Below are 26,899 nucleotides of genomic sequence, written 5' to 3'. Positions count from 1 at the left end.
TAAGGCCTCTGATTTGTCTTCAGTAATAAAGAAGGGATCAGCGGTGGCAGCTGAGACCCAGATTTTAGGGACTTACTGAGACAGCTTTCCCTAATTCTTGGCCGCTGCATAATAATTGCCTGTAGTGTCTGAGCAGAGCAGAGAGAAAGAGGGTCCTTTAGGACCAGCATGAGTTAGGGACCCTTTCTCCAGGGGCCATTCCAAGGTAAACCGTGACCAAGTTTGAAGGAAGAAGTTGGGGCTTCTTCCTTCAAACAGTGAGTAGCGAGACAGAGATGAAGATGATTAATTAAGTTTATTGGTCACTTGCCAAAGGCAACTCAAAGCAATTTATGGCCAAACAAACAAAACCCTACATAGATCCATTCACCCATTAAGGTAATACATTAAAAAAAATCCCACCCTATCACATGGCCACAGGAGGCAGGAGACCCGTTGGATAATCTTTAGACTAGCTTTAAGTAAATCTCTTTGCAAGGGTGACAATTATTTCTGTGGGAAGCCTGTTGGGTAAAATGCACAATACTGATAATATGCAGGGACTTTTCCTGCCCTAAGGAAAGAAGCATTAAGTAATGCATGTCATTGGTGTGGTCTGTCAAACTGGTCGCGGAAACCAAATCTGATGGAGAGCAGAAGTCTGGATTCTGAAAGATAATCTAAAAGTTTATGTTCTGATGGGTGCTGGTTCTGGTTGTTAGAAGAAAATGGCAGCTGTGGTCTGGCATCATTTTAAAGAAGGGATATGTTCTTCCCTGCCTGCTGTAGAATAGTTTATTGATGTATAGTCCTCTTTCTGCAAATCAGAGTGTTATTTTTTAGAAGTGAGGGCCAAATTGTATGTTCTGTGATTGAGATGTCATTATCCCACCCCCACTTTTAATGCTATGCAGGTTTGTAGGGGGCTGGGTGGAGGCTGCTAGCTTGATAGCAGCGATGAAAAATAGCCTGCAGGGCAAGGGTTAAGCACCCTCTTCCACACTCCCCCCCCCCACTACTACAGAACAGTACAGTCAAATTCCCAGCTGCATTTGAGTAAAAAATAAAAATGGATTGTATCCAGATCTGTTCACCCTTCCATGGAAGGTCCTTTGATTCAGCAGAGGCTTCTATGACAGCAAGGGGGAAGAAACAATTCCCCCTTCTGCAGCTTCTCAGATCCCTCCTTCGTTCTGCAGGGTTCCCCCAACCCTCTGGGTCAGAGTTTCAAGGGCTTCAGAGAGGAAGGGAGATTTGCAAAAGCCACCTTGTTACCCTTTCCTTTCTGCAGAAGCCTCCCCAGCATCAAAGAGCCTTTTGTAAATAGGAGGAGTCAACCCCGTGTGAGGAGATTTCCATTGCCAGGAGAGTTCTGGTCCGGAACATCTGGAGGGCACGAGATTGGTGAAGGCTGCTGGGACACACCTGCTGGTTCCTTTTTTAAAAAACGTAAACTTAATGAAGATATGAAAATGCAGTACAGTAAGACTGTGACTTACGCACATTTAACTTGTGCGCATTCAGCTTTATGCAATTGAAAAAGGGGGGGAAGGGGGTGAGTGTCCAGCAGAAAAAGACTTTGGCAGTCTTACCTACCCAGTGTGTTTTGACTATACACGATTTTGCGTTTAGGCGTGACCCTCAGAACGTAACCATTGCTCACGTTGTGGGCTTAATGTACTGTAAAGAAATAATAATGAACCCATCCACCCCCACTTCTTGCCTGCTCCTTGAAGCAGGAGCCCTAATGCTTAATGTGAACAGGACACTAGGAAGGTGACGGGGAGGATCCTGTCATGGAAATATTCTTGCAGTGGAGCCAGTCGTGAATTGGAGACTTGCACTCCCAAGTTCCTCGCTGCTCTTAACCTCCTTTGAGGAAGTTGACGTGTAGTTCTTTTCTTCCTTAACAAAACTCCCCAGTTGAGGAGAACCTCGGCTGATGGAGGGGACGTCTCAGTCTTTCCCCAGAAACAATTCCCCTGAAGTCATCACTGGACATCGTTCAGTCCGCCTGGCAGGAGACGCCTATAGCAGTTATAAACCAATGCTGTGATTTACCTCTTCGGCAGCAAGGGGTCGTTTAATTTTACCAAATTAGCAGTTAAGGGAGGAGGTTCTTGGGGCATCTGTCCAAAGTGGCTGGACTCTGTTCTTAAGGAACCATCTTGCTTGCCAAGCCTTGGGCTACAGACGCCTCCTCCCCACCCCAAACACCCTCCTTTGGCAGTGGCTTTGGCAGAGTTGGAGCTTGCGATATAAATGCTGGATTGGCTGCCTCTCAGACTGTGTTCTCTCCCCCCCCCCCCGCAATGGCTGCTTCTTTTTTGTTCTGCACTTTGTAACTTGCCTGTGGCAGAGCCCTTTTTTTTTGGTTATTTTTTTTGTCTGCAGGGTAAGCGTTCCAGGTTCAGCTGAAGGTTGCGGGCTGCAAAAATCCATCCTCATGTGTTGGTAAACAATATGACACAAGATACTGTTCTGCCTCTCTGCATCCCTGTGGAACTTGATGCTGACAAGGCAGAAAACCTCCTCTGGAGGGCATTGGGATAATAAGGGTTCATTCAGGATGCCAGGCCAGATGCGATGGGTCTCTCCTTTCTGCGGGCAGGGCAGAGGAGGCTGGCTGTTAGACTGAATTATCGTTCACTGCTTGGATGGTTTTGCGGGAAAACGGCCAAGCCTTATTTTAAAGGAAATAAAGTCAAAGACCCCTGTGTACATTGGCTTCCCAAGTCTTGTTTGTGCTTTGAAGGGAATTTTGTGCTTTATTTAGTGAAGAAGCCCAACTCGTGGATTTGAATTCTCTGCAAACAGTGCTTACCAGTTATTTCTCCCAGTTTGGCTTGTTGGGAGCGCAAGAGAACTTTGGGGCACACAGATCTTTGGAGTGCAGAAGTCATGACAATATTAATATTTATAGCTGCCCATCTATAAGTATTTATTGACTAGCTTACAAAAGGAGACTGTTTGAAGGCTACGGGCCTTTTTGCTCTCTTTTTACTGTATATACAAACTCGACTGATTCTGTGAGGCAGTAACTTGATTCGGAGCAGGGATGTGTCTAAAACTTGGCTGCTCTGTGGAAAGTGAGCCTGCCATAGCCCCAGCTTAAATGCTTGATTTAAGACCGTGGCAAGTCTAGATGCTGGCAGAAAGCCCAGGTAGAAGATAGTAGTTATCCAAGAGGTGAATTGTATTTGGTTCCATCTTTTGACAAGCTAGGATTACTATTAAGAGGAACAAACGTTCCTCCTCTGCCAAAAGAGACCTAAGGCAGACTTCCCCAACCTTGTGCCCTCCAGATGTGTTTGGGCTATTCACATCTGCCCTGGCCAGCATAGATGACTGTGTTGCCTGGGGATTGTGGGCGAAACATCTGGATGACATCAAGTTGCGGAAGGTTTCATGAGGGGTTACTTAGTGTTCACCCTAGACAGCTTTGTTCCAGAAACCAAGAGGTGTGGAAAATCACACCTTGTGATTTTAATACATCCAAGTCTGACTAATCAGAGGCTCACGGTGCATTCGTGGACAGATCGTAATGTTAGAAGAGCTTGGTGGCTGAATCAGCACCCACTTTTCAACATGGCTAACCAGATGCCTGTGGGAAGTCTGCAAGCATATTAACAGATTCGGCCCTTGCAATCATCATCTGAGGTCCTTCATGTGCTTCCTCCATGGGGGAGGTTTGGAGGACAGCAACATGAGCCTTTTCTGTGGTGGCTCCCCACTTGTGGAATGCCCTCCCTAGGGAGGCTTGTTTGGCGCCTTCATTACATTTCTTTAGGCGCCAGGTGAAAGTGTTTCTCTATAACCAGTCCTCTAGTTGATTAACATTCTATGTAGCCTTATAAATAGGTTTGTGGGAGGGAGTTACTGGTTTGTTTTTGTTTTATTATGTATCTTGTGTTCTCATTTTGTAATTTTATGTTGTGAACTGCCCTGTGATCTTCAGATGAAGGGCTGTATACAAATTTTAATAATGATAATAAGAATGTGAGTGCAACAGCAAGTTTCACAACTGGTGATTCTCAGGAACTGGTATAAATGAACTTGGTGAAGTTGGTAGACATTATTAAGGGGCATTATTGACCTTTACCACCATTTCTCTAGAATGGTGGTTCGTACAGATTAAAGTTGAGAGCTTGCACCTGTCAAAATCCCAGGCTGAAGGGAAGCAAGTGGCAAGTTGCTTGCTTCCGTCCGTCCAGGTTAGTTTTTTTGGAGGTGGGCCTGCTAATCTTCTCTGTATTGTTCCAATTTTAGTATATGTGCTGCGATAGTGAGCACCTTTCAGCTTAGTTCAGTCATGCTGTCTATTCTACTTTCTACTACTTTCTGCTAGCCTTTATTGGCACAAGAAGCTGTCTATTCTATTCAGAAGCTGTGTGCAGAAACCCTCTGTTCCAGCTGGGTTATGGGGTGCTCTCTGTGTGTATGTTGGGGGGGGGAGCAAACAAAGGTTCATTTCAACTGACTTTGATTTTCCTGTATACCTGTGGAGGTCTCTGCCCTTTTCTGCTCTCCTTGCTCAATATTGGGAATGATTTGGCCAAGGTGAAGAAGCACCAGTTCCACTGAGTCATGCAGAATGTAGTTTGTGTCCTCTGATCTCTGTTGACAGAAGCAGATGAGCTGTGATGTCAGGGTGGAAGGCCAAGTCTCGAGTGGTTCCCTGCTCCTCACTCATTGAGAGTGTGCCGTCCCTGCTCTGCCCTCTGTTTTCTCTGTCTCTTCTTAAAAAAAACTTTGCTTAAGCTGCTGAAAGTAGAGCAAGCATGTTAGGAAATTTTCTATCAAGAGAGCTGTGTGTGCATGCAAGAGAGAGAAAGAGACAGACAGACAGACAGACAGAGAAGAATGACAAGTTGGAAGGAATCAACTACACAGTAGAAATCACACCAGCACGTTTGTCCTATGCAAAAAAAAAAAAAAAGTTAGTTGAATCCCTGCCAACAAAAATCCAAATTTTACCCTCCGGGCAGCTGAATTTTGTGATTGGGATTAAAAGTGCACATTACGTGAATTGTAACTAGCATTTTCCTGCAAAGTGCAATGAAGGACAGTGGGGTGCTTGGGTTGAGGGAGCCATAGCTTTTGGGGAGGTGGCGCAAAACTGTACGCTCCAGAAGCTCTACTTAGTGCTGCTCTTATTTTCTGAGCTGGTGGTTTTCAGACATCAGTCCTGGAATCCCTGGGGTTTATCGATAATGAAAATCGGTAAGGGCTGCCAAAGTGTATATGCATGTGAAAGTCAGCACAGAGAGAATATTGGGTGTGGGGCTCAACTGGGCCTGTCTGGCAGCCAATGCTGGCTAACAGCGTGCCCACGGAGTGGTTTGTGCAGAAAGGGTGCGGAGAGGATAGAGCAGGATGCTTCAAAGCCACCAGATGCTGCCAATGCTATGTTCTTCAACCAGTTTTTCAGCTAGTACGGTATCTTTGAGTGTTTGAAACTCGTATATATAAGCTAATCACCAAATGCTACCTTAAACCTAGGTTATGGTGGCCACAACAGAATGTCTAGGTGCCATTTACCCCCCCCCCCTGGAATTTATCATTGTTATTAATTTAATTTCTATACTGCTTTATTTTTTAAAGGAAAAACCTGAGAGCAGTTAACAACACATTAAAATATCCAATAAAACAACTTCAAGCTTCAAGGAAAATATTTCAGATCCTTCTCTAAGTTACATTAGGCTTTCCTCATATTTATTTAACGTACTTAATTTATAGTGCTGCCCCATAGCAGAAGGACTCTAGGAGGGAAGTGTGGTCAAGTGGTTAGAGTGTCGGACAAGGACCTGGGAGATCAGGGTTCAATTCCCCACTCAGTCCTGAAGTTCACTAGGTGACCTTGGAGTCAGTCGCAGCCTCTTCACCTGCCTCACAGGGTCGGTGTACAGATTAGATGAGGTGGGGTGTGTGTGTGAACCATGGACTCCTTGGATAAAAAGGTGGGAGATAAATGCAATAAATTAGCTTTTCTGCCAACCCGCTTAAGAAAGCTGTAGGGACCAGCCAGGTAGAGATGTTAGCCGCCAGCCTGGCATCCAGAGATCTCCACCTGGTCACAATTGGACCAGTGGTCACAGTTTTGCCAGTCACAAAACACTCACGACACCTGGCGGATTTCTAACACTGGCATTTGCCCCGAGCATGGCTTCACTTACAACCTCCAACGTGCTTGATTAACATTTAATTGCTTCTGTGACCCGCCCTCAGTGTCGCAACGCTGGGCCCTTGCTGAAAAATATTCTGCTCGTGGTGTGAGCGCATTCTAGCCTTGGCTGTTGCTTCTGCATGTCTGCTGACATACAGCGTGGGCAGGGCTCTGTGCTGCACCTCCATTTGGCGTTACATAAATGTGGATGGAGGTGGCAGGGTGTGTTGGGTGGGGCTGTGTCTGGTGTTACCATCCACGGAGCCCATGTAGATAGCAAGGTTGGCAGAACATTTGTTTGTTTGTTTGTTCATTCATTAGATTTCTATACCACCCTATACCTGTAGATCTCAAGGTGGCTCACAAGATAAAATCACAAGATGAAATCACAAAATACATAATCAAAATAACCCCCCCCCCGAAAAAACCCATTTGTTTCATTCCTTGCTGAGTGTTGACTGTAGGTAGTGGCCACTCATAGCTGAGTTATCCAGGCACAACTTGGGTTAAATGGGTCTAGAGCTGCTTCTGTTGAACCCTTGGCCATCCCATCCATATGGCTTTGCATTGGGAAGCGCAGTTTGCAGCAGCGGGTGGGTCTTCAAAGTTGCTAAATTCGAACTTTCTTTTAGTCTGGTTAAGCATGGTTTTACCTGTTGTGTAGTTGAGTTAGAGACATCTGACTGCTGTGCGAAGTGCTAAACCTTCTCTCTGATTACATCATTGTTTACTTGATTAGAAATAATTGTGCAACTAATTAAAGGGGTGTGCGCTCGCTCTAGCCGGGTTTCACTTCTGTGCGATGAGGAGCTCCACGCTGCTGCAAAGTCTGGTGCGTTTCATTGCCTCGGCCTTCCTTAATGGGATGCTATCTAGGCTATTACCTTAATTGAAGTTTATATTGAATGGTGCGCAAGAAGCCTCCTAGATCTGGATTAGTATCCTAATGACTCTCTTGTCTCTCGAGAGAGTGGAGGCTACGTGGCTAGGACAATCCTAGACAATGCAGTGACACGGATGATAAAGAAAAGCACTTTAGGCTCCTCTGACAAACAAATTAGCAGGGTTATGTGTATTCTGAAACAAGATCAAATTATTGGAAACTCTGCAACTGTTTCTTTTAAATATTTTATTTTGCAGATAAGCGGTTTGTGAGATCCAGGACACACTACGGGATTATCTGCTTAAGGTAAGAGCTGCTTTTCGTTATAGGCACTGCATTGCCTATTTCAGTATCTGCAGGCTGTTCCAGCACTTGCAGACTAGCCCGAAGGTTGCTAGCCCATCTTGCTCCTCTGTTTTGCAGAAGTTGTTTGTTTATTTGTTTGTTTATTAGCTGACACCGACACATTTATATACTGCTTAAATATTCCCATTTCTGAGAGGTGTACAGACACAGCAACCCACAGTAAAATGGCGTAATGAAACTGTAAAAAATACACCATAAATTTCCTGCTGGAACAAGGAAGTCTTAGTCGTGGGTCTGAAGTTTGGCAAGGAGGGGGCCTGTCTAATCTCAGTTGGGTGGGATGTTCATCACACTGACTGCATGGCTTCTAGTGGCTGCAAGCCATGTATCTGGGCCATGAGGGGGGTCACCGAATATCTCACTGATCAAGCTGGGAACCAGGGGAACCCTAAGATATTCTGGACCCATTTTAAGGGCCTTGGAAATTAATGCAAGACCGTTGAACCTAGCCCACTAAACAAAGCTCCCTGCTTGGTCACCTAGAAGAAATGTTTTACTTGCCTTATAGGTAGCTGGACTGTACGTACAATTGGTGCAGAACCATTCAGATTTCAGTAGCAAAGACCAGAGTGTACTGGAGCTGGAGACTTAGCAGTGTAGCTTTACGGGGCTCATCTGGCCATCACAGGAATAGACAAAGATGAGGTCATTTTGCTACAGCATTTCAAGTGCTGACTTGGCGTGTGTAGGAGTCCCTTGGGGGAATCTTTGCCAATGAAATATGCCGCTACCTCACCCTTTCAGGGTTCGTTTGCCTTGAGTTGTCTTTGGGGCTTTCTGTCGCTTTGGATCTGTTCTACCTAAGGGCCTCCTGAGCAGTATCGGAAGCAAATCCATGTTTGTGTTAAGCAGTTTGCTTGCTTTGGTCCTTGGTGTAGAAATTTACTTGCGCAGTTAATAGTTTTGTCACCTTGGTGCAGTATAGATAGGAGGGACATCTGTGCCACATATGTTCAAAGCAAAGCAGAAGAGCCAGATAGGGCACAGCACATCTGTTAATGATGCCTCTTGCAGGCATTGCTTGCCGGAAATGAAAATGTTGCTGAGCGAGTCCACATGGAATCTAATTAGTAGGAGAAAACCTCTTGGTAGAACAGGGTCCTCTTGCAGATCGCAGGGCAGCCGCACTTAACACCTCCATCTAAGAGGAGTGTCTGATGAAAAAGCTGTATTTCCTTTCCTTTCGCTTATGCTGTTCTATAAAAGGCTGTGTATGTAGTTGTTGCTGTTTAACCAAATCCATTTCACTGCAATATCTGCTGTGCAGAATCCCACAGCATGTTATTCACCCCACCCCAGAAGGTACCACAAATGGCTTGTTATGCAGAATTGCCTGTGATAATTCTGTAAGTTGCTGATGCCCTTGACTTTACTGGAAACTACTCAGGCAACTCTGCTGTCACCTGAAATCCCACCAAGTGTTGGCCCAGGTGCTTTGAAGACTGAGGGACTAGAAACTTGATTTCTAAGTGAAAGCTGCAACTCCCCAGATGACTAATTTTTGTGCGCATAGCTGGAATATGTTTTCCTGACTGTGATGACGCATTATTATACCTGCAGAGAGTAGCATAAGGAAACAGCATTGTGGGAAATTGTAAGCAGGAGTTTCGCTGCATCGTGGGGCCCTGTAGTTAGCAGCAGCAATGAGGCTTTCAAAGAGAAGTTAACTGCTTCAGTGGGGTTGTTGCATGACAGATCACCACAAATGTTATGTGAGTTTGCATTTTTGGTATCCACTTAAGTACTTTCATGAACTCACTGTTATTCCTCTAGGATCTTGACCTCTGTTAAAAGGGGGGTGGGTTACATTAGCCACAGCAGAACAGCCAATTTACTGCAACACACCTCCTTTATAACACCTGTGCTACTGAATGTCAAACTTTGGTATTGTTGATTCAGGTAGGTAGCCGTGTTGGTCTGACGTAGTCAAAATAAATAAATAAATAAATAAGTGCCCAGTAGCACCTTAGGTAAAGGACCCCTGACAGTTAAGTCTGGTTGCGAACGACTCTGGGGTTGCGACGCTCATCTCGCTTTACTGGCCAAGGGAGCCAACGTTTGTCCGCAGACAGTTTTTCCGGGTCATGTGGCCAGCATGACTAAGACGCTTCTGGCGAAACCAGAGCAGCGCATGGAAATGCTGTTTACCTTCCCGCTGGAGCGCTACCTATTTATCTACTTGCATTTTGACGTGCTTTCGAACTGCTAGGTTGGCAGGAACAGGGACCGAGCAATGGGAGCTCACCCTGTTGTGGTGATTCGAACCGCCGACTTTCCAGTCAGCAAGCCCAAGAGGCTCAATGGTTTAGACCACAGTGCCACAGCACTCGAAAGCTTATACCCAGAGCAAACTTAGTTGGTCTCTAAGGTGCTACTGGACAATTAAAAAATAATAATAATTTATTTGGTATTGTTGAAATATATACAATAACAACAACAAATCCATTTTTTGTTGTGAAACAAATTGGGTCCGCTAGATGTGGCTTGTGGGGCCCCTCCAGGATCAGAGGCTCTGAAGTTTAAGCTTCATTAGTTTCACAGTAGATCTGCCCCTGTGTGAATATTCCGTGGTTATTAAGACATTTTGTACCCTCTCTCAATCAGTCAGAGCAAAGTGCAGCCCCACGTTAACCCACCCCCCAATGATATTTCAGTGAAACTGGCCGATTTCTGACGCAGGACATAGTAGCCATAACACACAGAGCAATCCTCCTTTTAAGGATTGCTGTCTCTTGAATGATTGGGGAGACGCCAAAGCAACATGCTGACGAGAGCCTTCTCTGCAAGAGGAGCAATGCTTACCTGCACACTCACCTTCTACGGCCCCTTTGAGAGAAGGGAGGGCTCCTTGCCTTATGACCCTGCCCATGACCTAGGATTTAGATCACTGAAAATCCTCCTAGGATCCTCTCTTAAGAATCAAGATTGTGTGACTATTTGGAGCCTCCTCATGCCTCCACCCCTTCGCTAGCTAAAGAAGGAATTAAAACAGAACATACACAGAAAAAAGCAAGAATCACAACTCTTTGCATTATAACTCCTTGGTCTGCGCAAAAGTGTATGGGGGCTCATAGGAGACCTCTGTGAGTGGGTAAAGCCCACTTTAGTTTACTCCCCACATGTTGGCACCATGTCAGGGATCCGTCATTTGGATGGATGAAAAGGAAAGCTGTTATAATTATAAAATTGCATCATCATCACCATCATTTATTATTACTTTAACCTGACCTTCACCCTAAGGTCCCAGGGTGTGGGTCACAGAATTAAAACAAAAGATCAAATACTGTTTAAAGCAACTTGCAGTTGTAGAAGTAAGGTGGATCCTAAAAACATATACCTAAAGTGTCAAAAGAACAGGGCAGGAGCCTTCTGTCAAGTTCCCACAGTGACCAGCCCACAGGGCAGATGAAGAAGGCAATTGCTCTTCCCCACTGTCTGTCCTTGAGGAACTGTTATTCAGAAGTATGCTGCCTCCGGACATGGAAGTTTCATTTAACTAATGACCCACCCTTCACCTTACTATTCTAGGGTGGTTTGTAACAGTGTGACACACAGTATTAAAAACAGTTTAAAGCAAACTGCAGTCACAAGAATAGGCTGGGCGCTTAGAATATGTGTCTGAATTGTCAAAAGCTAAGGTAGAGAGGTGCATCTTCAGCATACAATGAAAACTGTATAATGCAGGTGTCAGACACACCTCTGTGGGGGAAGGAGTCCATAGGGTCATCTAGTCCAACCCCCTGCAATGTAGGAATCTTCTGCCCAATATGGGGCTTCAACCCACAACCCTGAGATTAAGAGTTTCCTGCTGCACTGACTGAGTTATCCATAACTTGTGTGTTAAGAAATAATTTCCAACTCGGATTCCTGGCAATCGAAAGCTGGCAGGGTAGCATGAGTGGCAGGTACTTCCGTCCACCTTGTGATGAGATCTCCCGGTTTTATTTCACATGTAAAGGAGTGGATCAGAGCTTTTGCTCCTTGCAAATAATCCCTTTTGAAAACAGAGGGGGGCCCATGTGAACCCCCTCCATCTGCTTAGCGCAGCTGTCCTAGTTGACCATGCTGAAATGAAAAGGAGCACCCTGTGTGTGTGTGTGTGTGTGTGTGTTTTCACACCACCATGCCAAAAGCCCCTGAAATCTTGTTGGGTGGGGCTGCTTTCCAGGACACTCCTAAAATATGGAGTCTGCTGCTGTTTTTCTATTCCAGCCACATACAGGGAGGGCAGAATGAGAGGAGGCAGAAGTTTAATCTGGGTCCCTCTGATTGATGATAAAAACCGTAGTCCCATTACGGAAATGGCTTTTGGCTAATACGCTATTCCCTGGCTTTGCTTTTAGTTCAATGGAAGCTGCTTTCCTTTTTGATGCCTGTACTATTAAAGGAAAGCAGCTGATGGGAACAGCTGCTGACCACCCCTTTTCGGTCCGTGGCTTAGCAGGCTATCTACGGAACAGAATGAAAGTGCTTTATTAACATCAAGGGTTGTGTGTGTGTGTGTGTGTGTGTGTGTGTGTGTGTGTGTGTGTGTGTTGTTTGTAAAAAGAGAGGAAAATCCCCATTAGTCTCTCTCCCCTAGAGAATAGCCTTACCAGAAAGTGAAAAGAAAAACAAGGGAAGACAACATCCTACACCAAAGCATTAAGTCCTCTTTTACAAAGTTTCTTCATATTTTGGGAAGGTTGCATTGATCTGCAGAATGCAAACTTAGCAGCTGGTTCTTGGTGCAGTGAAATATTTACTGGAATATCTATACAGCCACCCAAAGAAAGACTTGAGTGCTTTTGCCTTGATAGGAAGTAGTAGAGGAAGAAGAAACTTAGAGGACGTTGAGGACTGCTTGCTTGGAGGCCTCCAGATAAGCCACTTTTATAGTAGAATCCCCTTTTCTAGAGAGTTCAAAATGGTGGTTGAGGTGGGGTTACTCTGGCACAGGAATGTGGAGGAAGGACAAAAGCGCTCATTCTCGCTGAACTCTTTTGGGTGAGTGGGGGATTTGTTGTTGTTGTTTAGTCGTTTAGTCGTGTCCGACTCTTCGTGACCCCATGGACCAGAGCACGCCAGGCACTCCTGTCTTGCTAGGCTCTAAACAGCTGGTACTGTGTCCATGTGAATGGCTTGCTGACAACGTGAAGCTTTAGGGGTGACACAGCCAGCTATTTTTTTTTTATAGCAAGAGTCAAGTAAGTTAAAAGTTAATTTCCATTCAGCTTTTTCTCCTTTCATGGCTTTTTTAAAGTGTCAAACAAAACCCTGAACTCAGGGCTTTTCTTTTTCCAAATTCTTCTGTGCCAGCTTTATTGGAGGGGGGTGGGAAACATGCCAGCTTCACACAGAGCTGTGTAAAAACATCAGATTTCTAGGTGCTATAGCATGCCATTTCTAGAAGCAATTTCCAGACTGTACTCCTTGCAACTGGCATGTTCACGAAAACATTTTGCTGGTTGTTTCACAAAACCTAAAATGTGAAATAGATGTACCCCCTTTTAGCTTGGACAGGCTTGCTTTGTTGTCTAGTGCCAGTCAGGAGGTTCATATTGCATCTTGATGAGAGTGCTCTTTGAAAGCCTCATCTATCTTAAAAATGTGTGTGTGTGTGCTGACTTCCTTGGAAACACAATATTCAAAACCACATTGCAGAAATAATGGTAAAATCTGCTTGTGACAGCTACCAAAGCAGCCACGTGTATGTTCTGGAAACAACATGGGCAGGTTTCCTGCAGTCAAGGGGAACTTGTCTTTTGACACACAAGATTTGTACTGGGGATGGTTTGCCATTGCCAACCTCATCCTCTCCAGGTGTTTCTATTTCATGCTGTCTGGGGTCGATTGGAGCTGTAGTCTGAAGCATCCCGAGGGTGCTGGGTTGAGGAAGCCTGGCTCTAGGGGTGGAGCACTTTTAAAAAGACTGGACTGAGTCAAAGTATTTCAGGGTCATTAATAAAAGCCCTAGTAGGAAGCGGAAGGGGTGCCTTCCCAGGCATCTGGAACAGAGGAAATGGTTCTGAGCCTTGGTGGCATGAGGAAACAATAGCATTTCCAGCTGTAGCTCTGTCAAAAGCTTCTCCCTATGGGCTTAAAACTGCAGCTGCATTAAATGAAAAAACATATTTCTTTTAACAATAAGCCCTTGTTGGGGGAGGGGGGTGTCTTGCGTGGGGATTCTGGTCTGTCCTTGCATGTAGTGAAAACTCCTGGTTTTGAAGAGTTTCATGTGCTCAGAAAAAGTCCGCAAGTTTTCACCAGGGGCTCTGCACTTAAATAAATAAATAAAATTTCCCAGCAAGAATAGTAAATTGTGGCAGGAATAAAAAATGCAAACTGAGCTAACTTGCAAAATCCTGATTCATGGTCATAGGGGCGGCATAAGGACCTATCCTTGGAGAGGGTCACCTGTCCTCTTCAAGCAGGCCTCCTGCTGATTAATATTCTACAGCAGGCATCCCCAGACTTCGGCCCTCCAGATGTTTTGGACTATAATTCCCATCATCCCTGGCCACTGGTCCTGTTAGCTAGGGATCATGGGAGTTGTAGGCCAAAACATCTGGAGGGCCGCAGTTTGGGGATGCCTTTTCTACAGTCTTAAATGTGTCTGTGGGAAGGTGGGTTATTGTTTTGCTCTTTTGGTTTAACTTTTTACTTGTGTTTTATATTGTATTTTATTCTGTGAACTGTCCTTGAGATCTTTTGATGAAGGGTGGTATATAATTTTTTAATAATAATAATATACACACACATTTATACATTACAAGCTTCTCAGCATCAGGTTTAAACTGTTTTATCTTACCTGGCATTTTAATGTCTATTTTGTTTGCCTTATATTTTGAAGTTCTGTTACTGCCTTGTTTTGCTAAGTCATTGTGAATATTGATGATGTTGGACTACAGCTCCCATCATCCCTGACCATTGGCAGTGCTGGCTGCAGCTAATGGGAGTTTTTCTGGTCCAGCAACATTTGACTGGTCACAGATTAGCCAAGCCTTGCTTTGCTGTTTGATTGAATTTATATCTGGCATGAATGTTTTTATTCGTGCCGCTTGTGCACTGCCCTGGAATTCATTTTGACGAAGTTTGGTCCACAAACAAACAAACAAACAAACAACGGGCCTTAAGGCTGTCCTCAAACCCTGTAGATCAGGCATCCCCAAACTTCGGCCCTCCAGATGTTTTGGACTACAATTCCCATCTGCCCTGACCACTGGTCCTGTTAGCTATGGATCATGGGAGTTGTAGGCCAAAACATCTGGAGGGCCGCAGTTTGGGGATGCCTGCTGTAGATCTCACATAGGTTTGCATCCAAGTTGGCTCAAAGTTAAAGGCACTTAGGACCATGGGAAGCCAATTTTACTGAATTAGGCCAATCTAGCTCAGTATTGTTTACACCAGGCATCCCCAAACTCAGCCCTCCAGATGTTTTGGGACTACAACTCCCATGATCCCTAGCTAACAGGACCAGTGGTCAGGGATGATGGGAATTGTAGTCCCAAAACATCTAGAGGGCCGAGTTTGGGGATGCCTGGTTTACACCGATTGGCAGTGGCTCTCCAGGGTTTTAGACCAGTAGTCTTTCCCAAATCTACCCGGAGATGCTGTTGAGGATTGAACCTGAGACCTTCTGCATGCAAAGCCGATGCTCTACCACTGAGCTACAGCCCTAACCTCTCAGTCTTCCTAGACTTCAAGTGTTACTCCACATACTTTCTTCAATCATAAAGAGGGATAGAAACCTCCTTGAACGTAAGTTGGAAGCTGACATTGTCATGAAGATGAAATCTGCACCTGACCCCGTGTTCTGCACTCCTGCAGAACTGAAACACACAATTACAGTTTGTGCCGTTTGTAAATTTTAAAGTAAAACACATGGCAAACTAAGACCCATAGGACTTGGGACTCTCAAAGGGCCATCTCCTTCCTCCCTGTTGCTGATCCAAAAGGCAGAAGCAAATAGTAATGTTGAGCTGGAAGGATAATCAGATTAATTTTCCCACTTAGTTTTGCTTACAAACATTACAGAAGAAGCATGGGAGCCCCTGAATGATAGGCATGGTGAACAGTTGCTGATAAACAACTTTCCAACCCCTAACCCCTCAATAGATAGTGTTCTCGAAGCCACCAACACAAGTCTGACCAAACTGCGGGAGGCAGTGGAAGACAGGAGTGCCTGGCGTGCTCTGGTCCATGGGGTCACGAAGAGTCGGACACGACTAAACAACTAAGCAACAACAACAAGCCCTCAATATGTGTTTTATTTCTTAAAGGCTTTTTCTGCAATGAAGCTCTTTCAGTTGTGGGTATGGCTTCATCCAAGCATGTCTTAATTCCATAGCTGGAGGACTTGCCTGCAGAGACACCAAGTTTCTGCTTGTTGATAGGCCTGCTGCAAACAAGCAAACCTTGCAAAGCAAGCCTCTTTTGTTGAGCACCCCTTAACCTCTGGGAGCCCTTTGTTTTGTTGCCATACAAGTACCTGCATTGTACAGCAGAAGCTCTTTAGTGCTGGAGGACTGTCAAGGTGGATTAAGGTTTTCGGCCAGCCAGCCAGCCTGCCTCCATCTCCGTCTCCTTGAGAGGTGAGTGCATCCACTTGCATTCAAGGTGTTTGCTAATGGTGCTCTTTGTACTCATATTTGGCTGTTATTGTGCCGGCTGGCAGGCCTGTCAACAAGTCCCTAATTCTCTCCAAGGTGCTGCCAATAGACTAGAGGAGGAAGCATCTCCCTCTTTTGGGTAGCTGCTGTCAAATGCTTAGAAAGGACTGCTCTCTGAGGGTCTTCATTCTTAGTTTGCCCTGCTGGAGGGATAGGTCCGTCAGCAGGTATTACCTGTGATAGCTCAATGGAGCCTTCATATGCAAGAAAGTAGGCCACAGTGCACCAGGTTTTTTGGGGGAGCGGGGACACCAGTGGGAGGAGAGGGCTACTGTCCTTTCACTCTGTTTATTTCATGGACTGGCTGGATTCAGATGACTGGTGGAAGGAACCAGATGGTGGACCCCCAAGGGAAGAAGACTCAGAAGCAGGGTGTTGGTGGCGAGACGACAATGAGTGGACAGAAGGAGACGAAGGAACAGACTGAGCAGAGAAGGAGGTGTTGGAAACTGAAGAGGCAACAGGGTTCAGTGAGCAGGAAGAGTCTGTGGCAGAGAGCAGCCCAGAAGCAGAGGCTGGAGAGGAGAGAGAGAGTGTGTGTAAGAAACAGAGATGAGGCCAACTGCTGACAAGTTCAGGGAGTCTCCTCCTCCTGCTGCGGCCAGTTTCTCTCCCCCCTGGTCTCCAGAACACGCTCAAAAATGAAAAGAGCAGAGGACAGATGGGTTGTGTGCAGACGCAGTCTCTGTTTGCTTGGAACAAACACCAGAGAGGAGGGGATTTAGGCAGCTGTGGGAAAGCGGGGGCCTTCAGTCCTCGCAACTGTTGCACTAGGGCAAGACCTGGGAAGAGTTGCTGAGATCACTAGACTTGAACTCTATTGTTTCCTTTGAATAAAGAGCTAACTTCACTGACACGTGCATTTTTTAATTGATGGTGTACACCTTACTCTGCCTCTGGACAGTTTGTGGGCTTTCTGGGAGCAATTTAGGAACGTACTGTGCCGCCATATCCTGAGGCAGGCGAGTAGTCCATCTAGGTTGGCATCATCTGCACTCTGATGGGCAGCGGCTCTGCAAGGTGGGGGCTTCTCTCAGTTCTTCCTGGAGATGTCGGGGATTGAACCTGGGACCTTCTGCATGCAAGACACATGCTCTGCCGCTGAGCTTACGGGTACCAGACCTGTGAGAGAGCAGCGGAACACAGTCAAGGAGAGGAGGCGGCGGGAGCATTGCTGAGCGCCTCTCTGGCTCCCCCTAGTGTCCCACCACCACAATGTGGATATAGGAAGCTGCCTCCATACCGAGTCAGACTGTTGGTCCATCTAATTCTGTACTGTCTACACTGCATGCATCAGCTCTGCAGGGTTTCAGACAAGGAACTCTGCCAGCCGTACCAGGAGATGCTACTGCTCTTCTTCAGCTTGCTGACTGTTGTGAGGAATTGGATGGTGGCCTGGGTAAACCATTGATCCGCTCCAGCAGGACTGGTCCTATGTTCTTATGAAAGAGTTTCATTCTCTGCTGTTATCTCTAGAATGTGGTGCTGATAGCACCAAGGTTGCAGGTTCAGTCCCCGTATGGGACAGCTGCATATTCCTGCATTGCAGGGGGTTGGACTAGAATCTAGATGATCCTTGTGGTCTCGTCCATGAAATGCCTTTCAGCAAGGGCATTTAAGTTCTAAAATAATGTGATATTTGAGGGTGTATCGGCAGCAACAAAAGCAGCTCAAGACCCAGCCGGGTGGTTAACTTAGTATAACTTGATAGTTTTCCATTTTCCCCGCAAGTGCCATGAATGATAACTGATTATTACTGCTTGGAAATTGCAAGTCCTGCTTCTAGTATAATGAGCTTGGCATGTTACCATCTTAACTGCTTCCTGCCTTTTTATAAGATCTTAATAGTTTAGTCGTATAAAAAGGTAAGAGTCTTTATGCTTTCCAAAATAACAAAGGAGACATTCTCTTAAGCTGATATTCGCTTTGGCAAACAGAGTTTAAAAAATGCTAATGGAATATCCTTCCCTCCCTGTCTTTTTGTCAAACAGAGGAAATTGGGAGTTTATATATAAAGAATCATTAATTGGGCGTCTGGGAATCTTCAGCTCTAGAAATGAGTTGAAACAAAACAAAACGCTTGGCCTTGAATGCCTTTCCGTCTCTTGATTAACAAGAAGAAGTCTCAGCATTCAGACAGACTTCATTAAACCATTTTATCTCCCAATGCATTAGTGAGCAGACAGATAGAGTGGGAAGAACCATCACTTTTTCCAAGAGTCTGAAGCATTTTTTTTAATCAGCAGTAAACTTCTCACCTCTGTCTCCTTGGGCGAAATGTTCTGTTTCATTTTGACAGACTAGAATCTCTGGCAACTCCCCCTTAGTCCTTTGTGGGGCTAGCTGTGTAGATCGGTACCAATATTCTGGGAAATAGGTGGATAATTAATTGGGTTCCTTAAAAGCCACACTCAAGCTGACATGGCACTTAACTCCCTCTTGATGTGTGTGTAGGTTTTAGCATTGATCAGCAAACATTCTTTTTTGTTGGCATTAATTTAGGGTTTCATGCTCTATACTAAAGAAGAATGGAGCCCACGTTTCCACAGTTCAGCACATTTTAAGTCTTCTATACTATGATACTAGAAATACTGTTTTGAAGATGGAATTGGTGTGCACTAGTTGTATTAAGTTACATGGCATTTTTGTTTTTTGTTTTGAATGGATTTTATTAACGTTTTTTAAAATACACATGTTAGTATCCAATATCTTTCTATCAAAGATAAAAACACTAATCTAAATAAAAACACAAACCGAAAGGAATGAAAGAGAGGGAAAGAAAGAAAGAAAGAAAGAGGAAAGGAAAATAAGAGAATTTCTTCTTCTGTCAGCTGTACATAGAAAATTGTTCAAAGCATCCACACGCCAAGATTAACACCCCAAAATTCCACTTTCTAGAAACCAATTCTTTAATCTTCAAATCCAGATACCATAAGTTCATTTACTTTTTCAAGCAAAAAGTCTAAGGAGTTTCCAATAGACAATTTTTTTTCTCAGTGCATGCCATTTTCGGCTGCCCAAGGTTACAAGATGCCATGGAAATTTTCACCTGAACTGCTGATTGCCTCCAGAGGGAAACAGAATATACGGTATTTTTGGGGGGGGGAAGAGGCATTTTTATATCTTGGTTATAATAAACACTCTTCTGTAAGCACTAACCTCATTTAAAGTGAAAAATATACTTGAGAATCTTTTAGGGTCTATTATATACTGAATTGAGTATATAATATCTATACACTATACTCTATCAAACACACAGAGTTCTTTAAGGCAAGAGATCCCCCATAGTTCTAACTTGGGACATTTCAGCCTGCCTTGCTGCCTCCAGGCAGCTGAACAATAGCCTAACATATTTTGAGGCAAAGTGGAGAAATTCCAGTGTGGAGGCATACTGTTTAGACCTTCCCATCCTCCTGGCGGCTAGCCTGGTTTGGGGACTCCCTGGCCAGCCTTGGCTCAGGGATGCGGCCTTCCCAGAAGTGCCTGATGTTTGCAGGCATTAAAGTCCATAACCCAGACTGCATGGAGCAGAGGGCAGCTCTTTAGGAAGCTCCCCTCTCATCATGCCTCCGAGTGATGGCTTTGGTTTTCCGTGGACCTCTTTGCATCTCATCATAGCTAAGCTTTCTATTCCCAGTAGCTTGCATGAGGTGATGCTAATAGCTTCACAGTTGCTTAGCATCGCAGTGGAGCATCGCTGCCCCTGATCTTTGTGGAGAAGCCAAGGGAATGAGGGAGATTTGATGAGTACAGGCGGTGCAGGGTAAGCGAAGCAATGGAGACATGAACTGTTTTGCAAGAGGAATCAAGTGTTTTGTTTTGAGGAGAGAAGTGGCTTGATGCAAAGGGGGAAGAGGGTGGCAGTTCACCCTGGAGAGGGCAAGAATGTGGGAAGAGAAACAGTGGGCACGATAAGTGGTGGGTTTGGAATATGGGAAAGGAAGACAAAAAAAGATGGCACTGCACAGACCTGGAAAAAGGGGACAAACTGAAAGGTTGTATTCGGTTTGTTTATTTAAAGTTAAGTTAAAGTGAAATTAAACGAGTAGATGGTGCCAGGCATTATCCATTGCTTTCCTGAGTTTATAGAATTGTAGAGTTGGAAGGAACCCCAAGGGTCATCTAGTCCAACCCCCAGCAATACAGGAATCTCAACTAAGGCATCCATTACAATTGGCCAACCAACCTCTGCTTAAAGTGCTTCAAGGAAAGAGTCCATCCCACTGTCGAGAAGCTCATACTGTCGGAATCGCCTTTCTTGTAATTTGAATCCATTGATTTGGGTGCTAGCCTCCAGAGCAGGAGAAAGCAAGCTTGCTCCATCTTTCACGTGGCAGCCCTTCAGGTACTTGAAGATGGCTGTCATATGTCCTCTCAGTCTCTACTTATCCAGGTTAAGCATACCCAGCTCTCTCAACTGTTCCTCATAAGGCTTGGTTTCCAGACCCTTGATCATCATGGTTACCCTCCTCTGCACACGTTCCAGCTTGTCAACATCCTTCTTAAATTGTGGTGCCCAGAAGTGGACACAGCACTGTCCTTATAGCAATGCATGAACTTCTGAGGTATAAGTGTAATAGGAATCTGGTTTAGGATAGGGGAAGCCTATGGAGTCTCTGGTCGGTCTTGAGGTCCTGGGCAGTTGCCTGACTACCCTGCAAACACTTATGGGCTTTTGCCTTCACAGATGCAAAAATAAATAGGGGGGGGGGGCTTTAGGATGATTATGCCTCATTTGAGTTGAAACAGATAGCTGCTGCTGAGCATCACCCTTTTAAGCTTGGTTGGATGTCTTGGTTTTGGACTGCGTGGGGTCCTTACCCTTGTTGCTCTGCAAAGAAAGGAAGCCAAGACAGCATCTTTACTTCCAGCACAATGACATAAACTCCCAAGAAGTACCCAAGATAGTCTTTCCTAAATCGTTTCAGGATTTCCCTTTCCCAGGTTACCGTTTATGCCACGCACACTTGCCCTGCCTGCCAGTTTGGTACACCATCAGAGACGTCCGCTTAAAAGATGCAGCATAATACAACATTAATGAACACATCTTGTGAATCCTTTCAGTTAGCGATGCTGACGTAGCACAGCAGTTAATATGCCATTACAGAATAGTGCTCCGCGTTTTCTGGTAGCGCTGAAATATTCTTGCAACTTTCCCTTAGTGTTGGGTGTCCAGGACACTTTCCAAAAGATACCCACCCACTTGGTGAATGGATCCCCATATCCCTTTGCTGGAATAAGTGCTCAAGTTGCAACAGTTCAAAGCCCAGCAGCTTGATCTGGCCAATGCCATATATCTTATAGCATTGTTTTCTCATAGTGGCCAACCAGATGCCCATGGAAATCCTGCGAGCAGGACCTGAGTGGATCTGCACTCTCCCCCGTTGTGATTCCCAGCTGTACTGCCTCCAATGGTGGAGGGAGAACATTGCTTCACCCACTCCCCAGCAGAAATCGATTTTGTCAGGTGAAGTCAAGACATTGTGTGCTTTCTCCTGTGTGGTTTTAAGCCAGGCTTCCTCAACCTTAGCCCTCCAGAAGTTTTGGGACTACAACTCCCATGATCCCTAGCTAGCATGACCCACTGGGTCAGGGATGATGGGAATTGTAGTCTCAAAACATCTGGAGGGCCGAGGTTGAGGGTGCCTGTTTTAAGCACTGGAATGGGCTCACAGGAAATGCATGGCCTATAGACCCCATGGGCCCCCTGCCCTGCCTAACTGATCGTGTGTGGGTTGTGCAGTTTGTGCATCTGGATTTCCTCCTGTTGAGTCAAGGCTGCTCCCGGAGATGTTTGCTGTTGTTCCTGGCTGTGTGGTGTAAACAGTCCATATCTTTGGAGTTGGTTATTAAACGTCTCCCCTTCAGAAACTTCATGGTGGTGGGATTCTGCAAACTTTAGCGCCTTGTTAAGACTAAACACAAATGGCACCGCTTGTGGGGAGGAGATCAGTGGATTTGACCATTTGCTCTCACCCCATGGTAACCATAACAAGCCCTTCCCCAAGTGTTGCTGTTGACTAGGATCTACATATACGAAACAGAAAGTTTCTCTGTGTGTGGATTTTCATGGCGACCACAGCACCTGTGTTTCATGCCCTGAGCCTGTGGCTGTTGAGTTTGCAACGCAGAACTATGTGTTGAATCTTGGGCATAGCCTGACCTTTAAACCATTTTTTGAACACCCACCTGGTATGTTCATTGAAGAAACAAGAAGCCATGGAGGGAGCTTCTGCAGTACCTCTGGGGGGACTCGCTGCATTACCAAAGCCTTTCCAGGGACCCAGCCTGAATCTGCTGCAGTTGAAGCGCATGGACATTAGTCTTTTTCTGGACTTGCCTCTGTGTGAGAGGGTTTTGGAGATTGGGGAGTTAGTTTCCCTCATCTGCAATTCTTTTCTGTAAGCTTAATGGAAACTGGCCCAGTTTCTTCCCTTTGGGTACATGCTGCCACTCCATCCTTTATCATATTTATTGCATTCTTCAGCATCCTCTCCTACAAAGATGCACAAGAACCATCAAGAGGAGCTAAATGGTCTTGGTTACAGAGCCTTACCAGCTCTTCTCCATTAGAGCTTCCTCCCTACCCCAGCCTGCTTTAATAGCTTCAGAGATGAGAATATTTTGGCAGGTTTTCTCATATTTGCACTGCCTTGGCTCGGAGGCACTTAAATCCTCTCGTCTGCATAGCCTTTAAATGTAGAGGCACCCAAACAATTGTCGAAGGGTCCTTTGCATGCAGAAGTTTCCGTCCCTGGTGGCATCTCCAGATATGGCCAGGGGAGATCCTGGTCTCCAACCCTGACAACCCTGAGCTGGATGGAGGCAGCTTCTGAAATCTAGCCGTCTCCTGTCCATGCTAGTACCACATCTTGAAAGTGCGCTAATCTCTGTGGCACATGTAGTGTCTAAAGGCAGAACTTAGGAAATAACCGATCAGCTGGGCAAATGGGTTTATCACATCAGTTTCACCCGAGGAGGTATAGAAATGATGGGTGGAGTTCTGGCTATAAATGAATCTCCTAGTTCGAAAAATGGCTTTGGTCCTGTTGCGCTGAATGGAGTGGCTTAGTTAACTCTTGGGCTGCTGGTGAGGAGGTAATGGAGGGCGAGGACTGGGGGAAGCTTTCCTTCCAATGTAAGTAACAGTGGCTTAAAAAAAAAGAGGTTATTGACATGAGCTGAGTCATCTGAGGACAGAAACCTGCTGCAGGCTCTCCTCTATGGAAGGGATAAATGGGCCTTGCTGCGATTTTGAAGGATATACCTCACTCATTATGTAAAGAGTAATCTCCATACGGGAGGTTGGAATTCAGTAGGCGGACAAGATGCTGGAGCTCCCCCCCCCCCCCGCTTGCCCTTTGCTCTTGAAATAGACTGAACTTTAATGACCTGGGTTTTTTCTTTTTTTAGGTTGGGGAGAGGGATTATTTTATTAAAATAATGAAATTCCCCACCTCGTCCACAGTGTTTTCAGGTGGCCTTCCCCCCCCAAATAAAAATGCCACCGCATCTCAAAAGCACCTTTTTCACTTTTAACGCACCAACCAACTCCATGATCTAGTCTCAAAATACTGTCGCAGAAGGTTTTTCCACTTCTTCCAAATGGGGGAAAAAAGATGCTCATCCTTTTATTAGAGAGCCATTTGAATCTCTGTACTGGGTTCACATGGAAGTTAGTCCTGGCCTGACTTCTCTGTGAGCTGTTGACTGCAATGCCCGCTGTTGTAAGCTACCTTGGTGGCAGCTTTCAAAATTCACCAGCTGCACTATCGGCCACTTGCAAACAAGTGAAGATGCCTGGGCAGCAAGATGGCGCCTGAGAGCTCTACCATCTGGAGATGTGTGCCTGGGGATCCTTGGATCTGGGCTGTTTTCACACACTAGCAACACATCCTGTAGAATTCTATCCATGATATTTTATCTGCGCAATCAGAACAAATTTCAAGAACCAAAACGTATCCACCCGGCCCCAAAATGGCAACTAGGCATGCTGTTTTGGCAACTGTAACTCTGGTTCTAGGAGCCATTTGGCGCCTAGCTTACATATCAGAATTTCTAACCCTGCTTGGAAGTAACTTGATTGTAAAGTAAAGCATAAATTATTGTAATAAATAAAACGAACTGTTGCTTCTCTGGAATATTTGCTTTCATGGGATAGGAGCAAGAGTAGGGAGTTCGTGGCTATATTTATTGGTGTGGGACTGCAGATCACATACCCCATCATTTCCAATTAAAAAATTAGAGCAGCAGCTCTCGAAGAGACCCCAACCAGTCAGAATGAAGATAGAATTATTAGTATCCGGCAGCCTCCATATGTTTGCAGAGAAGCCTGAAGTGTGTTCTCTGCAATGATAGGTGATGGCTTTCTGTGCCGCCATCTCCTCTGCCTTTCCCGCATAATTCCTGAGAACCTAATTCCTTATTCAGATAGTCTTACTTGAGCCCTCATAGATGGCAGTTCTGGCAGCTTGATCAGTGTGTAAAATTCTGAATAGAGACTTTTTTTTGCCAGGTGATGCAGAGCTTGTATTTTTTTGTGTTGAGCAAATTTCATTTTGGTGTCTTGGCCCTTTCAGACAACAGCAACGAATTTAAATCAATATTTAAAATTCTATTTTCAATTATGATGCTTTTATACATATAAAAAAGACTGGTTTAAAGCAAAATCTGAACTCAATACGCCTGTTTCATCTCTCAGCTAAATTTGCAGCGCTCTCTCAAAGACATGCAGTTGAAAGCCACTTTCATATATAATGGAAGAGCCATGCAGTGGCGGCAGCAGCGAATGGTCCTTAAATAGCTGGATGTTATGAAGATGGCACAGTGGAGCTTTGGGGCCTGATATTGGGAGCCAAGGGTTGTCAAGCCAGCACAGAGGTTGGGGGATCTACTCTGGCTCTAGACATTGCACTCCTGTCTCTCACCAGAATAATCTAGTAAACACATTCACGTGGTTGCACACTCCCACATGGCTGCCCAGATAGGCAAGCACCATGGGTTTTCTACCCCACAGACAAACGCTTGCCTCTTTTATTTTGTGCTTTTGGAAAATTCTGGCACTTTAGTCCAATGCATGCATATATATATTTCTTGATCAGAGTGGTGTAATCAGGCAGCATTTTGCCTGCACCAGGTTTTCATTTTGCAGTTAAATGGTCTTGCTTAGTGTCCTTGCACATGTTCCGAGCGAAAGGAACAGAAACCAGTGCTTGTCAGCCTTTCTCCCTTCTTGTGTATAAGTGGACAGAATGTGGCAGAAAAGCCAAATTGCTGCAGAAAATGGTTAACTCATGTAAGTAGGACAAAGGCATGATTTGATCATCAGCCACGTTGTGTCAGAACAACCATTGCCAACATCACGCCCTCCAGCTGTTTTGGACTACAACTCCCATAAACCTTAGCCAGATGGTAGTTGTAGTCCAAAACAGCTGGAGCGCACCAGTTTGGCAAATGACTTAGTCTGTTGAGTCTTTTCCACTGTACTTTTCAGACTGATTACGTTGGTAGAGAGAGTGGCTTGTCCGAAACCTCCCAATCAACTTCACTGTGACAGACAAAAATTTCTAACAGCTCCTCTCCTTTTCTTTTCCAGTTTTTTTAGTCCGCAAAGTGTGAACCATGGCTGACTTTGACCACAACCTGAGTCTGGCGGACGCCCTGACGGAGCCGCAGCCGCAGATCGAGGAGGAAGTGAAGCGGGATTTCATTGCCACCCTGGAGGCGGAGAAATTTGACGACAAGGTTGGGGAAACAGTTGGCAAAACAAACTATGTCCCTCTTCTCGACGACGACGACCCGAAGCCTGGGAACCAGGAAGTGAAAACCAAACCCCATACTGACAATGTCCCTGCGGAGTGTAAGTGAAGTTTGACTGTGAATGCTTTGTCAACGGTGCAATGTCTTCCAACACTGCCACACCCCCTGGGAAGGGCACAGCACTTTTGCTGTAGCATCCTCTGAGGGTGGGTGGGGGTGCTTTTCTTGCCCTTTCTTCCGCTGCTCAGGAAAGCAAGGGTGAGGCGATGAGTGGGCAGGTGTGTTGTTGGCAATGTCTTTGCTTGGTCTGACTGTGGTACCTTCTGTGTGTGTGCCGCGTATTGCTAAATGCTGCAAGGCAGGACGAGGAGAGTAGAGGAGAGATGGGATTTGTCAAGACAAAGGTTAATGCCCTCAAGCCCAGAACCCCTGCAACTGTCACTATATCCTGTTCAGGTGAGGGTAAACTTGGCCCTCCAGTTGTTTTGGGACTACAACTCCCATGATCCCTAGCTAACAGGACCAGTGGTCAGGAATGATGGGAACTATAGTCTCAAAACACCCGGAGGGTCAAGTTTGCCTATGCCTGGCCATGAGTATGATGTCGGCAAAAAACGTGTGGATTTTTTGTTTATCCAGTGGGAATGGTGAGTTACTGGGCAGAACCCAGTTTCCTGGAAAGTTTGGGGGATTCTGGGGTCGAGGTTGCTTTGGAGTCATCCTTTACTGCATTTATATCCCAGCTTTTTCTCCAAGGAGCTCAAAGGGGCATACATGCTTCTCCCCACTCCTCATTTAATCCCCACAACAGCCCTGTGAGGTAGGTGCGGCTGAGGGGCAGTGACACCCATTGAGGCCACCCATTGAGCTTCATGGCTGAGAGGTCCTCGTCCATCAACACATCTGTTGTTGTTGTTGTTGTTTAGTCGTTTAGTCGTGTCCGACTCTTCGTGACCCCATGGACCAGAGCACGCCAGGCACTCCTGTCTTCCACTGCCTTCCACTCCTGTCTTCCACATCTGTTGTCTTCTACTTATTATTATTATTTATTAATTAAATTTGTATACCACTCTTCATCTGTAGATCTCAGTGCGG

At 45.4% G+C, this 26,899-nt stretch overlaps 1 protein-coding gene and 1 pseudogene across 12 annotated transcripts in view; one reads left to right on the top strand and one right to left on the bottom strand.

Annotated features, from left to right (window-relative positions):
- The window catches only part of LOC118091751 (serine/arginine repetitive matrix protein 2), a 198,911-nt gene that overhangs the window by 29,959 nt on the left and 142,053 nt on the right, over nt 1-26,899 (top strand). For all 12 annotated transcript variants that reach the window (XM_060281018.1, XM_060281023.1, XM_060281017.1 and 9 more), the window contains exons 2-3: nt 7,286-7,334; nt 25,641-25,904. In XM_060281018.1, the coding sequence (XP_060137001.1) occupies nt 25,667-25,904 (238 nt within the window). In that variant the 5' untranslated portion in view covers nt 7,286-7,334; nt 25,641-25,666. The remainder of the gene's footprint in view (nt 1-7,285; nt 7,335-25,640; nt 25,905-26,899) is intronic.
- Nucleotides 4,212-4,272, bottom strand: LOC118092403 (U6 spliceosomal RNA; annotated as a pseudogene).

This window comes from Zootoca vivipara, chromosome 12 (genome assembly GCF_963506605.1).
Source record: "Zootoca vivipara chromosome 12, rZooViv1.1, whole genome shotgun sequence".
NCBI classification, from domain to species: domain Eukaryota; kingdom Metazoa; phylum Chordata; class Lepidosauria; order Squamata; family Lacertidae; genus Zootoca; species Zootoca vivipara.
This window is presented reverse-complemented; position numbering and strand designations above follow the sequence as displayed.